General features: G+C 43.0%; 1 protein-coding gene across 2 annotated transcripts in view; it reads left to right on the forward strand.

Moving 5' to 3' along the window:
• FANCB (FA complementation group B) overlaps positions 1-13,117 on the forward strand; it is a 494,704-nt gene extending 481,587 nt beyond the window's left edge. For both annotated transcript variants that reach the window (XM_069637068.1, XM_069637067.1), the window contains one exon: positions 4,428-13,117. In XM_069637068.1, coding sequence (XP_069493169.1) covers positions 4,428-4,836 — 409 coding nt within the window. In that variant the 3' untranslated portion in view covers positions 4,837-13,117. The remainder of the gene's footprint in view (positions 1-4,427) is intronic.
• Positions 13,118-14,679: the final 1,562 nt, after the last annotated feature.

A 14,679-nucleotide genomic window follows, 5' to 3' on the forward strand; every position in this document is an offset into this window, starting at 1 on the left:
CGTGTCTGCCGGCTTTCTATTTAATCTGGCCACAATTTCCTTTGGCTCAACCTCTGCGCTCATGCACAGGTCACTCCACGGATCCCCTTTGTGTGCACTTGCCGGGAGCAGTGTCCTTCCGTACCTTGCCTCTGACTCTGTGCGTGTTTGTTGGCAGGCTTATGTACAGCAAGTCGCGCTGACTCCACATGCAGCGCGGCCCCTCCGTTGTTGTTCAAGTGAAATGGCACTGTGTCATTCCATTCCGTTATGCAGCCGCCCAGAGCTTCTCGTGTCTGGAAGCTCATCATCCGTTTGTGCAACAAAGTTTCCAAATGCGGCTACTGTATCTGGCGCACTGTTCGGTCCCTCGCGCCTGGTGTTATATTTCAACAATGTAACTCGTTGTTGTAAATGATGAAACTGATCAGGCACCAGGGAGCGGCCCAGCGCGAGTGTCAGAGGCCAGTCTTTCTTTCAATCTCCCCAGTACAGCTCGATCGCTTCTAAGACCTCGGCTTCGGTCCTTTTTTTTGTCCGCCATTTTGTGAACCCCCGCGGCTCCAAAGGTCCGCAAGTAGTAATTCTCCGGTCTGCCTCGTCCCATAACCATGCCTCCTTCAGTTGTCATAGAGCACCTCTTCCAACGTCTGCACGACCATTTACAGAGTTTGTGGGTCACTTTTCAGTGTGCATAAACGGATCAACGACGGATCATCAGGAGCAGCTTCTTTAAGGCACGTCCTACGCCATGGCTCGCTAGCCACACCCCATTTAACCGTACAGTTGATGCACTTTAATGAGATCTAATAGTAATTGTGGTACCACGTAGAACTGTATATATTTGCCATGATAGATTAACTAAGCACAAAGTGAGATATTGTGATTGTATATAACCTTGGACTTAATGTTATAAAGACTGTGTTTTAACTAATAGTGTGTGGACATTCCTTTGTGGGGGATCGGGGACTACACTGTACTTAAGAACCAGCCTGCATCACCTCCTGAGAAGCTAGGCCTTGATTGCTCGACCATGATACCAATAATAGAGAATCTTGGCTGGGGTCCTCTGTGCCTCTCCTCTACCATATAGAGAGCGGAAGTACAGACCCCCCCTCCAGTCTTTACACTTCTTCAGGCCATTGGCCGTCAGAGAAAGAAGAACTGCGTCATTGGCAAATAAGATGATCGGGATGTGTTCACTGGCCAACGACAGGGCATCAGACTTCTCAGCCATCAATTAGTCAATAACCCCATTTATAAAGAGACAAAACAGAATTGGTGCCAGGACACAGCCCTGCCTGACTCCAACAATAATTCTTATTCCAGCAGTGGTTTCCCCTTTTGTCCCATGTCTGATTTTAGTTAGAATAGAGGGATTGGATTGCTCTTAAAATGCCAAGTGGTACCCCAACTTAATCAATGCATTCCAGAAGTTGCTTCTTGGCACACTATCGAATGCAGTTTTTAAATCAACAATAACTGCATAGATATTAATTGCCCGTAAAACAACATACTTATCCAAAATCAGACAGAGCCTTAGCACTTGATCCACCGTACTAGTGTTGTGCTGGAATCCAGCCTGGAGGTGATGCAAAACTCCCCTCTGTCGACTCCATGCATCCAAGTGACCCAATACTGCCTTGGTAAAAATCTTGCCCCCAGCATCCAAGAGGGAGACAGCCCGATTGCCTGGGTCCAGGAGTAGGGAACTATGTTTGCTTTTAACAAAACATTTAAGATTAAAGAGTTTTACTAAATAAGGGAGCCATATAACCATCTCCTGTCAGTACCAGTCAATGGAGACCAAATCCGGTCCAGGGGCCTTCCCCTGCTTCTGCAACAACAGAGTCTCCTCAATGACGTGCGAGGACAACACCAGTGGCGTATTATCATCCAACTTGAACCTGCCGAGGGCATTCTTGGTTTAACCGCAGGGATCATAATTTCCCACTTTGTAGAGGTTTCCAAAGTGGGCCAGCCAAACGTCCTCAGGAATTTCATTCTGGATTAGGTGTTCCGCCCTTATCCCCCTAGCCCGCCCCCCACCAACATGTTGCAAAAACCCTTGGAGTATCCCGCCTTAGAGGTCTGGAGGAGATTGGCCCACAAGTGATAACAATGCTCTGCCTTTTTGGTTTCAAGCAATTTACGGTAAACTGCCCTGAAGACAGCCAGAGTGGAAGTGGCCCCTCTCCCAGGTGCCCTTGCAAGCTAAATCAGTCCCTTTTTTACGACATTCAGTGTCGTACCAGAGAGTCCTGCGGACTGGCCTGGTTCCCCCAGCTGATGGAGACCTGCTCAACCCATTTCCCACAATGCTGATTGATTCATGGGATTCTAACAAATAAGCCACATTATCAGCATCGCAGAAAGAAAACATCTCAAATGGACTCTGCATCTTTGCATAGATGATCGGTAGCTTAGTTTCTAAATCTAGCAGCTGCCATTTAATTGCTCGTCTATCGCCGCCTTTTTACTCAGATATTTGATTTCCCTTTTTTGCTGCCCTCACCACCCCTCAAGCCAAACAGGGCCTGCCACCATAACCACAAAAGGGTTGTGATCACTTTCCCGCGTATTCATCACCATAAAGTCCTGCAGGTAGTGGCAAGATTCAACATGTACCATGATGTAGTCAATCGGACTAGACTTAGAAAACGAACCAAAAGTGCTACTCGCCGGGCGCTCACTGGGGAATCTACCATTACATGCTCTGAGATCCAGAGCCAAAAGCACTCTGGCCGTTGCCTCGGCAGATCTCTATTTCCTTGCTGAGGGTATTGCCACCAGATCCCTCACACTCCATATTGCAGCCTCCTCATCAGTCAGCCCCACCATGCTTTCCAATGGTTCCAGTTGAAGATTTAAGTCCCCAAATAATCTCTGGGTAATTCGTTCCTCCACCAGTTGGAGAAAACAGTTGCTAACATCTTTGTCTGGCCGGTTATACAAGTTAATCAGCAGGAGATTAGACCCATCATGACAACGCAAATGGATTTCCATATCATCTGCTGTAACAGTAGAATACATGAACGTAGTCAAAAATAGCTTCATATTAATCCACAGAACCAAGCCCCCGCTTCGTCGCCCCACTTTGCCTTTGATTGCTGGCACGTGAAAAGGTTGCAAAGCCCTGGATGTCGTGGGCCACCAGAGACCAAGTTTCCTGCAAAGCAATTACATTATAGCGACCCACCAAGTGTTTCTGGAGCCCAGCTATGTTCCACGACATCAAGCGTAATGAATCACATTGTGCACACGGGTGGGTTTGAGATGCTGTTACAAAAGTCGAGACTTGACTGGCCTCAAGTAGGGGGTTCGCCCAAGTGCGTACTTGTTGTCAAAACCCTGGAGATCACGCTACAAGCATCAGCCCTGAGCCTCACTTCCCATCGTGCTGACTCAGGATAGTTAGACCATCAATACTTGCTCAAGCTATACCCATCAGTAGCCCACCCATTTGTCGCAGAACCCCTGGCATGGACAACAGTATTCTCCCCCCCACCCCCACCCTGTACACTGACCAGCATCCCCATTAGCCCCTGGTGAAAATACAGCTGGATCCAAGGTATGGGCGTAGTCTGAGAAAGTTGTGATTGTACCCAGACCCAAGTTACTTACTGGCATAGTTTGACTGTGCCTCTGAGTATATATCTAAAGTACAGCTGTTTAACCTTGAGATATTACATTGGGAGTTACTTAAGTTTCTCAAACATATACACAAAGCTACACTTACTATATTTTAAGTGACATTCTCAAAGGGCTCATGCCTGTGATTGGGATCCATGTTTGAAACCCATATTGCATTTTAGTACAGTGCAATGCTGTGATTTATATTAGAATTGTATATTTACATTAACTATAACACGGCTGTATTGGGCCCAGTAACCTACACAATGATTAATGTAAGTGTGTGCTGGTTAGTGATTCGATCCAAAGTCAGTGTTCCCATTCATCTAGACCAGTGGGGTCACACACAGGTCTGGTTTTCAGGACATCCAACATGCATATTCATGAGTTACATTTCCATATAATTAATCCAAATGTCAAATACCTTTAATGGTCAGTGGCTATTTTACAAGTCTGATCCGTTTTCCGATTGTAGGGTTGTGGTGAGAGTTGTGCACCATTAGCTTGGATATCTGATTAGATGTTTGCAACTGCATAATTTGACCTGGGGCATGCACGCTCCTCTGAGGGATGGGGACGTATCTACTAAATTATCTATTCATTTTGATTGCCTTGTGGTCTTGAGAAAATACCTTTGGATGTGACAGTTGAATTTCTATTACTTTTCATGTCATGGATCTGATTTAACTGTGCCATTAATTTGTTTTGAGGCTACACAAAATTCAGGAATTAATCTGGGGAAAACTACTCATACAACCATAAAAGATTATAAACAGTACACCTTTTTAACTCTAATATTTCCTTTTTTTTTTCAGGAACCAGGCCATGTTGTTCCAGTTTCTTCACAGTCTCATTGGGATTCTGCCACCCTCCTGTGTGGTAAAATCATTAATGTTAGGGAGCAAAGACGGCTACATGAACAATTTAGCGCATGCACTGGAAGAGGAACTGCTGTCACACAAGAGATCTCTCACGTCTGTAATAAATGAAGTGGAAAAAGAGTTTACAGCTAGGTCTAAAACAGAAAATAAAGTCACAGCTTCCATTTCCAACACGAATGATGCAGTGCAGCGATACAGAGAGGAGCTTCAGTCGGATCAGATGCACAGTCGAGCCGCAGTGAACCTTACACTAAGTGCTGGCCTTTACAGGGAGATTGCAATACAAATGGCCCAGGTTCAATTGAATACAGACCGACTTGCACAGAAGCTAAGTTATTTTTGAACTGCGTACCATATTTGATAGTCTTTAAATAAAAATGTAACATCATGAAAGATAGAAGAGAATGCATAATTACTAATGAAACTTGTAAAGAGTTTGTAACTTGGAGCGTTGTATTATGTCAAAAGGTGCATTGCCGGCTGTTCGTTTTTTAATATTTGTTTTTTTATTACATTGTTGGATCTCGTTCTAAATATCCATAACAAGATAAAGTATATTATATATAAGAATGTTCATAACTCGTTTGCCCACGAGCACTGTATTACAAATACATTTGAAAAATGGTATGCAAGATTAGCAATATGTCAAGTTGTGAATGAACGGATTCAGAGCATGTCAACAGAAAATACTGATCTGCAATATGGGGCAAGTAGAGATGGGTGAGCAGGACAGAAGCTCCAGCAGGAACGTTTCTCTGTATCAACGTTGCTCTTTCTTGATTCACTGGATCTGGAATTCTCCTGCCTCTGAATGACAATGTACCTAATTTTCAGAGGAGAGAATGGTGTTTGTTCCTGCCCAGGCTTGGTACTATGTGAGTGAAGGATAGACTTGTATTGTTGTTTGTAGCGCTCCACATAATGCACCATTAGTAGATATCAGAGACATCCTCGGAATAGCTGTGAACAAGCGGCGGTTCTACAACAAAGATTACTCATTTCCTGGAATTGTTATTTATCCAGCCTCCATGGGGACACACAAATCCAAGTCAGTAGTATACATTGTGATACCCTTTTTCAGAAACCTAGTCATTTGTATTAAAATTGTGAATTTCTAAATTTTCTGATAATCAAAAAGTAAAAGAAATTTAAGGAAGCCATTTTTCACCATTAGCAGAACGATTATGAGTAAATATTGTTGCTGCCTATATACGTGTACATGTTTTGGTTTTTAATGTAATGTGTATATTGTAGCAGCGCATTTAGTATTGTTTTTTTTTTAAATCCCTGCACTCTTGCCTCCAGTTTATGGCATTAACCACTGCAACCAGGCGTAGTAGTTTCACCGTAAAGGAGGCTAAGGACATAGTAAGTGGTTTTCACTTAAAGTGACACATTGGCCAATGGGAAGCAAGAATTGTATAAAGAAACAATTAACTCATAATTGAATTTCATGTACAATGTTTTCAAAGCACATACGTAAATTGTATGTATAACAACATGTGAGTTTCTCACACAAGGTCCTATCAAACACCAGGGTTATCCCAACTCAGGAACTATCCATACATTGGGCCTCATTTCGAGTCTGGCAGTAAGCTTGGCGGCGATACCAGTGGCTTGCTGCCAGACCCGGAAAAAATTACTGGCTCCTGACTTCCTGGTAACACCGCAGTATTCCGACCCCAGCGGCTGGAAAGTCAGGCGCCGGTAATTCTGTAAGTCCCCATTTCCATGGAGTCCGATACGACGGAAGCATTGGCACCGTTTATAACGGTGCCGGTGCTCCCGTGAAACTCTGCCGACGGGTGCCGTTGTGCCTGCCCGGTCTGACCCTGGCTGGCGGGGCGGCACCCGTCCTCAGAGTCGTAGTGTGCCAGTAGGCTTACCGGCACCGTTGTTTCTGGACCAACACACTCATAATGAGGCCCATTATTTCTATACCTCAAAGTGCAAGTGAGGGTATTTTGGCAACAGGAACACAAAACCAGTTTACGATTACGTGAACATTTTAAAAAACTATTTCTCTGAAGAATTTTTATTCACTCAGCTGGGATTTTTTCATTAACAATGAGACACAAGAGCCACACTTATTTCAAAAGAAGTTGTATTTAAACTTTATCAGAGGGCACACAATAAAGAAGTGAGAACGAAAGATAACTAAATGAGCTCCACTCACAGATTAACAAAGCATTCATTGTTCTCAGCCAATTCCATTGCATACAGGAAATACCCTGACTTTATCCATTTCGAAGAAAATTACTGTTAACAGTGAATATGTACATCTAGGACCCCAGTCCAGGTCAGCAAGAAATATGTTATAAGCTTGTGATCTTTCTCTCTCTTGATGATAACACATCTAATGGTTAGGGTTGCAAGTAATCACCTCTCTTTTTTATTCCCAGTTTTTGCAACTCCTCTTAAATGGGGGTGAGGTTGCAAGAGAAAACTCCAAGTGGTTTACCTATCACTGCTACAATGTCTTTACGTATGAGGAAGTTCCATGCATGTAATAATGCACCTGCTTTAGAATTGTGAGCAACGTTCAGGTCAAAAGTGGACCGACTAAGCCTTTCACCATACATGGGTCAATAAGGCCAGAAAAAGTACTTTCTTTGAAGTCCTATTGGGAGGAGAGAAACACTAATGACAACGGAATGAAGCCAAAAACAACAGCCATATTAGCCATGCCATTGGTGGGGGAATGCAGACTAAACATCTCTTGCTTACATCTATAAGTACAGAATTCAGGGTTCCTAATGTTTTCTCAATATACAATCCCAGCCATTTTCAACCATTTATCACAGGGCTGTACACAATATATAGAATACATATAATATATATGTATATACCTTTAATATGATCGAATTCATTGCATTTGGGATTCTCTTAATAGGCGCAACATATGCACAACATAATATAGTCACAAAAAAGTGAATAAGCTCTTAGTATGGCGCCCTTAAGGCCCAACGGCGTACCATTGTCTTGCCTGTATACTTCCATCTTTGAATATAACTCAAAACTGAAGTGTGTAAAGAGATGGCGTCTGTGGGGAAAGATATATTTTGTTTCTTGTGATTATCAGGGAGGACTATTAGGACAGATGTCCTTCAAGGAGGGGGGTCTTTCTAGGATTTAACCTCACTCAGGATTTTTTTTGCTCACCCCCCTGGTCAGGCCTTGGAAATATTGAGGTATGAGGTACCTGATGGAGCGTCTTTGTGCCCCTTTCCTGAGCATGTGGGGCTGCCCATTTTAACATCAGATGGGTTCGTAGAGTCACGTGTGGACTTCTGGGGCACCCTCGCTAGGGATTGTCGGGAACTGCTAGGGACATCTCACCTGTCCACCTGAAAGACTGCACTTCCCTGTTAGCGTGCAGAAGATGATGCTGAAATTTGCTCCCTAAATGTTCTATCTTTGTGTACCTGAGGTAGAACAGTGGATTTACCAGATGGACTTTCCTTAGGGGACACCACTCTGGGCAATTCCAGCTGATTTTTATCACGAGCAGGGACTACCAATATTTTGCCTACATCTTGTCGAGAGTGCCCAAAGAGCTACAGCAACAACTTAATTAAGAAACCAAAACGTGCTCATAGAAACTAGCCATGGAAATATGGTAAGAGGAGTTCCTTCACTTACTTAACGGTAACTCCTGTTTTTCCGCATTGGTATCCTTCATGGATTCACATGCGGTTGAATATCCCCTGTAATCAGGCTGTGAATCCTTGGAAATAATAAGGCTATTTAGTGAAAACGAGAAAATGCATTGTGTTATTATTGGAGAAAAGAAACTTGTGTGTCTTATGATAAGAAGATGGTTCTAGTTCTTTTACTCTGGTGCCATCTGTAAATAAGGTTAACAAGGAAGGAAAAGATTGGGTCTCACAGTAGTTTATGACATTAAAGGGACAGGAGGATAAGTCTGTATCATAGTTAGAAAAAGGGGATTTACATTCCCTTGTTTGCCTATGAGTGTGAGTGTTTGACAGAAGGTCTTGAGGTAGGGTAGGACATGCATGACAATATCCTATGACAGTAGAGGGGAGGTAGGATAGATCGGGATTAGGGAAAAGGGGATGCTCGATCTCATCTTCGAATATCCCACTTCCGTTCTTTGAAGACCCTCCATCCCAGTAATACCCCTTCGCAGCCTCACTCCCGGGGTCAGAATCTGTCAGACTTACCATTCTCTTGGTTATCTGAGGTGGATTCTTAAGGGGGTTAAATGTGAGAATGCCCTAAGACTTCTCACAGTGTGGAGCAGGACCTTTTCTTTGTGGAAAGTAAGGAGGATACATGGATATGGTTTGCATGTCACTCACTCTTCTCACAGAGGTGATAGCCACCAGAAACGCTGTGTTTCCGGACACAAATGTCATATCCACCTTGTATATAGGCTCAAATGGGGCTTGCATTAACCTTGTGAGGAAACCATCTTGAGTGCAAGTGTCTCTCCTGATGTGTAGGACTATGACGTCCAGGATCACTCTCCATTGACAATACTGGCTAAGGATGATGGGTGTGATAGTCCAAAACAACTGTAAGCCAAATGTTGCTGACCTCTGATCTAACTGCTAGGGCGCTGTAGGTTTGAGTGAATGATGGCTCCTATTTGGCCCGTTCCTCTCCCCCTTCTCTAATCGATTCCCCTGGCTTCCCATCCACATCAGATTTTTATATTTAAAGGAGAAAAATGGCCAGGTAACAGATGAATGGAGTGACGTACACAATTATTGCATCCTGTAATGTGACTTGATTAAGGATTAAGGATTAGACTTATGAATTTACCCATTCTATATACACAATTACTGATAAATTGTAAAGGTCTTTGCTTCATGTGTGAATGAAGACACTGGGCTGAGTGAACTGCTTCTACCAGGACTACAATAAGGTGCTCACCATCATCACCCTTTGCTCAGATTGTAAGAATCCAAGCCAATTTCCCCCTTTTCTTTGCACTCCCCATCACCACTTGACTGTTGCTTTGGTAGGCGGGTTGCTCCACAAAGGACAGGAAGAAGACCCAGCGCTTGCTACTACCAATTCCAGTGTCATTAAGTACAACTTGTTTTAAGGTTCAATTTGAGGTTTGAATACAGAAGAACCAGTGTTTCTGGTGTGGCCATTTAAAACTGACCCTTCCAATCTGAGTAGAATATAATGATGGTGAGCATTTTGATTTACTCCTGGCAGAGGCAGAAGCAATTCTCTCAGCCCTTTGTCGCCTTTCAAATATGAAGCAACCACCTTTCAAAACAGCAGTGGATGCCAGAGTTAAATTATTTAATTAGCTACTCCTGTACACCTAGTAATACATACCCCATTCCTTTAGGATGATTGGATGTTTTCCCAGTTAGGGATGATGGTATAGATTTTGCACATAATAAAAACATACCTTTTCTTGGTTTTCTTTCTAATTCTCCAACCACTTGTATTCTGTGTTTACACTTCAACTTTCCCTCTCTGTTTTGATGACCTTCAAGCAGGGCTTAAAGTGTGCACTCGCCAGTAGCCATAAGTGTCCCTTTGCGAGTAGGAGATGGTGTGCTTTGTGTATGTACTGAATTGAGGGGGTGAGCGATAATGTATGCATGGCCAGTCACTTGAAACATGACATTCTTACCCCTGCCCACAAAGTTGTTCTTGGCCCTTAACTATTTTCCCTCTGTACTATGCCTCGTTCTTCTAATTTTCTAATGATCAAAACTGACACTTTGAATGGATTGTGTCCTCCAACTTATTTTGACATATAATGTCCAGCTTCGGAAAGCTTTTGCGGCAGAGGACGCCTTGCGTCAATGCCGTAGACTCAATGTCCCTCGAAGGCCTCCATCGAAGGTGACATCATGGGATACTATAAGTAGCACGAACGGTGCCTGTTGGCCTCCGTTCTGTTTTTCCCCTCCTCGTGTTAGTAAAGGTGCCCGTAGTGCAGGCAGGCAGTAGCCAGCCTTGTTGGAATGAAAGCTGTAATAGCAAGGGAAATTCTACAGAGGGGAAGGATGGGAGGGTGATGAAGAATACGTTGGAGGAACATCCAGTCGAAAGAACGTTACCAGTTGGTAAGTAACTTGTTCTTCGAATGGATTATGTCCTCCAATGTATTCCTCATCTTTGACAGACGCCCAAAGCAGTATCCAAGACAGGAGGAGTGTGGAGATTTAGATTTGCCAATTTTCACTGGACAGAATAAAGTACTGCCTTACCAAAGGTGACGTCCTGAGCGTGGGAAGTATCCACACAATAATGCTTAGTGAACGTGTGCAACGATGACCATGTTGCAGCATCACAAATGTTTCGCATGAGTACTTCCCTTTGCTGGGCTGCGGAAGAGGCCATGCCCCTGGTGGAAATTGCCCGCAAACCCTCTGGTGGGTCCTTGCCCACCAATCTGTAACATTCTGAATTCCAAAGGATGATCCACCTTGACAAAGTCTGTTTAGAAACAGCTGCTCCCAATTTTCATCCAGTATTTCATATAAAGAGCTGGTCGTCCAACTCTCAATTTGGACATCCTAGAAATATAAAAGCATAAAGCTCTTCTAGGGTCCAATGTATGGAGTCTTTCTTCCTCTTTACTGGGATGTGGCGCAGGATAAAACGCTGGCAGAATAATTTTTGGATTTAAATGGAAAGACAATACAACTTTAGGCAGGAAGGATGGCTTAACCCTCAACACAATCCTGTCCTTGTGGAATACGGTAAAGGGTGGCTTGGAAGAGAGTGCCTGCAACTCGCGCACTCTACATGCAGATGTTAGAGCAACCAACAATATGGTTTTAAAAGTTAACAATCTCAATGGACATGTGTGCAAGGGTTCAAATGGTGCACACATTAAGAATTTTAGAACTGGGTTAAGGTCCCAAACTGGAGCCTGAAAAGTAGAAGCTGGGAACACGTTTGTGAGCCCTTTCAGAAATTGAATTATCAAAGGTATTTTTAAGTAGGAACATTCTTCTGAGCAGAGCCGAATATGGAGAGCGCTGCCAGATAACCCTTAATGGTCCCAATGTGAAGACCTTTGTGTGCTAGTGAAAGCAGAAAGAATAGCACACATCCAGAGCCAACTATAGAAAAGGATCAACATACTTTTCCCTGCACCAGTTGCAAAACTTATTCCAACGACAACGGTACAGAGATTTTCGTTGCTGGCCTTGCCGAAAGAAACACTTCCATAACGTCATCCAGGAGGTCCCAATCCTTGTATCTCAACCTTTTGGAAACCACGCGTGGCGGTTGAGAGAGTTGACCTCTGGATGGAGAACCTGACCCTCCCCTTGCGAGAGAAGATCCTCCCTTTGTGGAAGACATATCGGAGGACAGATGGACATGTCCATAAGGTCCAGGTTCCACGTCCTCCTGGCCCAATCCGGGGCAATAAGGATCATGGGAGGCATGTCATCGAGTTGCCCAGTACAAACCCCTATAAGGTGAAATTGGCAGCTTTTGAATGCTGATGGTGAAAACATGAACTGTATTCCCTTGCATTTTCCCTGAGATAGGGAAGTTGGGGGCAAATGTTTAGATGGGAGGGCGAGCAAGAGGACATTGTGGTACAGGGGCTACATCCTCCTGTTAAGAAAAAAGGGATGCTACCACCAGTGATATTACCACGAGTATTGCCATGCCGGCATTATGGCATTGAACCCTACGTACCAGGACTTTAGTAAACAGACAGGACTTCTTTCTTAGCTTGGGATGCAATCTTAGACTTTCGACACCCAATCTAAACATAAAACATTTTTGGGGGTAGGTTTTAACCGCTTTAAATGGCGTTATGTGGAACCTTTGAAGTGATGACTTATGTTGATAAAAAATGTGACGTGTTATCACACTTGAAATAGCAAAACGTGTGCGTTCTAGTGCTTGCAGGCACCCACTTTCTTAGATATAACTGAAAGTGGTGACATAGGACAGAATGGGAGATACATGGGTCTTCGAGTGTATACCCTAGGACACTCCCTAATCCAGTACCCACCATGACTATCCGTGCAGTTTGATTTCATTTAATTCTGGACATAACAGAAACCCAGGGAACGGCTAAAAGTCATCCAGCATTTCATCTCTTTGTGTTCTGTTAGTGTGAATTCCCTTCTATCTGATATTTTTATTTTATTGCAGTTAATTAACATGTTTCATCAGCTTGTTGGCTCAATATAAGAAGTGATTTCAATTGTTTTTCAGAATAATTCAATTATCTGAATCCACTGTGTGCAACTGCCCCATAAGTAATCAAGAAGAGTACAGAATAATTATTGTTCAACCTGTAATTATAGTATTATACTGTTGTATTTTTCATCATTGAAACTAATGCCTGAGGCTTAGCACAGATATATGGTGGCGTGGATTAATTTTGTATGCCCAGAGTGTTCATAGTAAAACATTTTAATGTACCAGCGTACATTTAAACTTAATTGCTTTGCAATATATTTCTGATTAGCTAGCCATCCACAAGTAGTCCAAAGCGAAAAATTCTGCATCTTATCTGTGTTCGTCTTTATATGCATTGAAGTCTTTTATCAACTTTACAAAACGTTCACACAATGTTAGTATCACTGAAATGCCCTTCCTCGAGGAAGGACAGAGATTTGTCAAAAATGAACAAGAATACATTTTGCACGCGTGTGTGTGTACAGCGCCTTATAAAAAAAAACACTGCATGTATGTGTTTTTTGGTGTACCTGTTCTCACACATGCTGTGGGATGTTTTTAAGATAAGACTACCTCTAACAATGTCACATGTACAAACATTGGGGCTGCCTACGTTAATACTAAACAGAAAACATACACATTATACGACCACTATTGTTTGGAACATTGACTCATCCTTTGATTTTGGATTGTTGTTAATGTTTAGATACGTTGCTAGTGTTTTGTGCTTTGTTTACATATTGCTGTTGTATGTATGCTTGTTTGTTCGGAGCATAGTTATTTTGTGTGAAATCTAGTATAAAGATTGTAGGAGAAGAGTCATTTTTGTGAGAGTTCTTTGTGTAAGTGTGGGTGTATGTTTGTATTCTATTTAATTCGATGTGTGTTTTAGAATGTACTGTATGTATCTGTGTATGTTTTAAAGCTGATGTTGCTTTTTGACTTGTTATTTCTGATGGTGAGTTAAGGTTCCAACAATGTGATATGTTTAATAATAGGTGTTGCTATCCCTAGTGTTTGAAGACTTTAACATTTTATAGAAAGTAAACTTAACCTTAAAAAAACATTCACCCTGATTTTCTAAAGTAAGTATTGAATGAAATGTATGTGAATTATGACAGATCTATTTTGGATACAGCAGATCCTCTTACTGTACAGTTTGCATTTCATTTTATATGTTTTATTTATTTTGTCCCTTTTTCCCTACTAAATCTAGTTTTACTTGTTACCACAGACGCTGCCACATACCTGAAGTACTGTTCGTAGTGTGCTGGTGACGTTTAATGATAGTATCCTGTGATACCCATCTCGCCCACTGTGAGCTACAACAGGAAGGCTTATGGGCATCACGGCTACTGTCAAGGAACAAAACCCTCCTGGGTTCAGGGATGAGTTGAGCATCCAGGGAAATCTGAATAGCAGCAGAAATCAGGAATCAAGGAGAATAATGATAGGTATCCGGGAAGGAGGAGTGACCCTGGCTGGAGCAGCACAGGAAAACTCCAGGAAATGAGAAGAGAACCAGGAAGAAGGCATGGGAACAAGACAGGGAACAAAGGAACAAGAAATGGATTCAAGTAGAATGAGGGCCAGGAAGCTTCAGCACTGGAAGCCAGCTCACCTGAGACGATTAGTGGAATCACGGTCCTTATGATGTCTGGGTTCCTCCGAGTTCCATGAACATGGAGCCATCTTGGTATAACTTCGTCAACATGCGTAACGTCGATCCTCCATCTTGGCAATTGCAATGTGGGTTTGATGGGGGCCTTTTTTCTTGGGGCTTCTACGTGTACGCATAGAATGCGGGTACCCAATCATCCAGCATTTCCATAGGGGCCAGTTTGAACTCATGACAGTATACCTCCTCTCAGAGGCCACTGATGCTGGTTTCCGACTGTGCGAACAAAGAAATCGGTGGGCGCGATCTGGGGTGTGAACATCTGTGGTAGATTCCCAGTACTGGTTGCACAGTCCATAACTTCTCCAATCCTCTTAATTATCGAAGGTAACGGTAATGATACCCAGAATCACA

Source organism: Ambystoma mexicanum, chromosome 7p (genome assembly GCF_040938575.1).
Source record: "Ambystoma mexicanum isolate Mex_15411 chromosome 7p, UKY_AmexF1_1, whole genome shotgun sequence".
Classification (NCBI taxonomy): Eukaryota; Metazoa; Chordata; class Amphibia; order Caudata; family Ambystomatidae; genus Ambystoma; species Ambystoma mexicanum.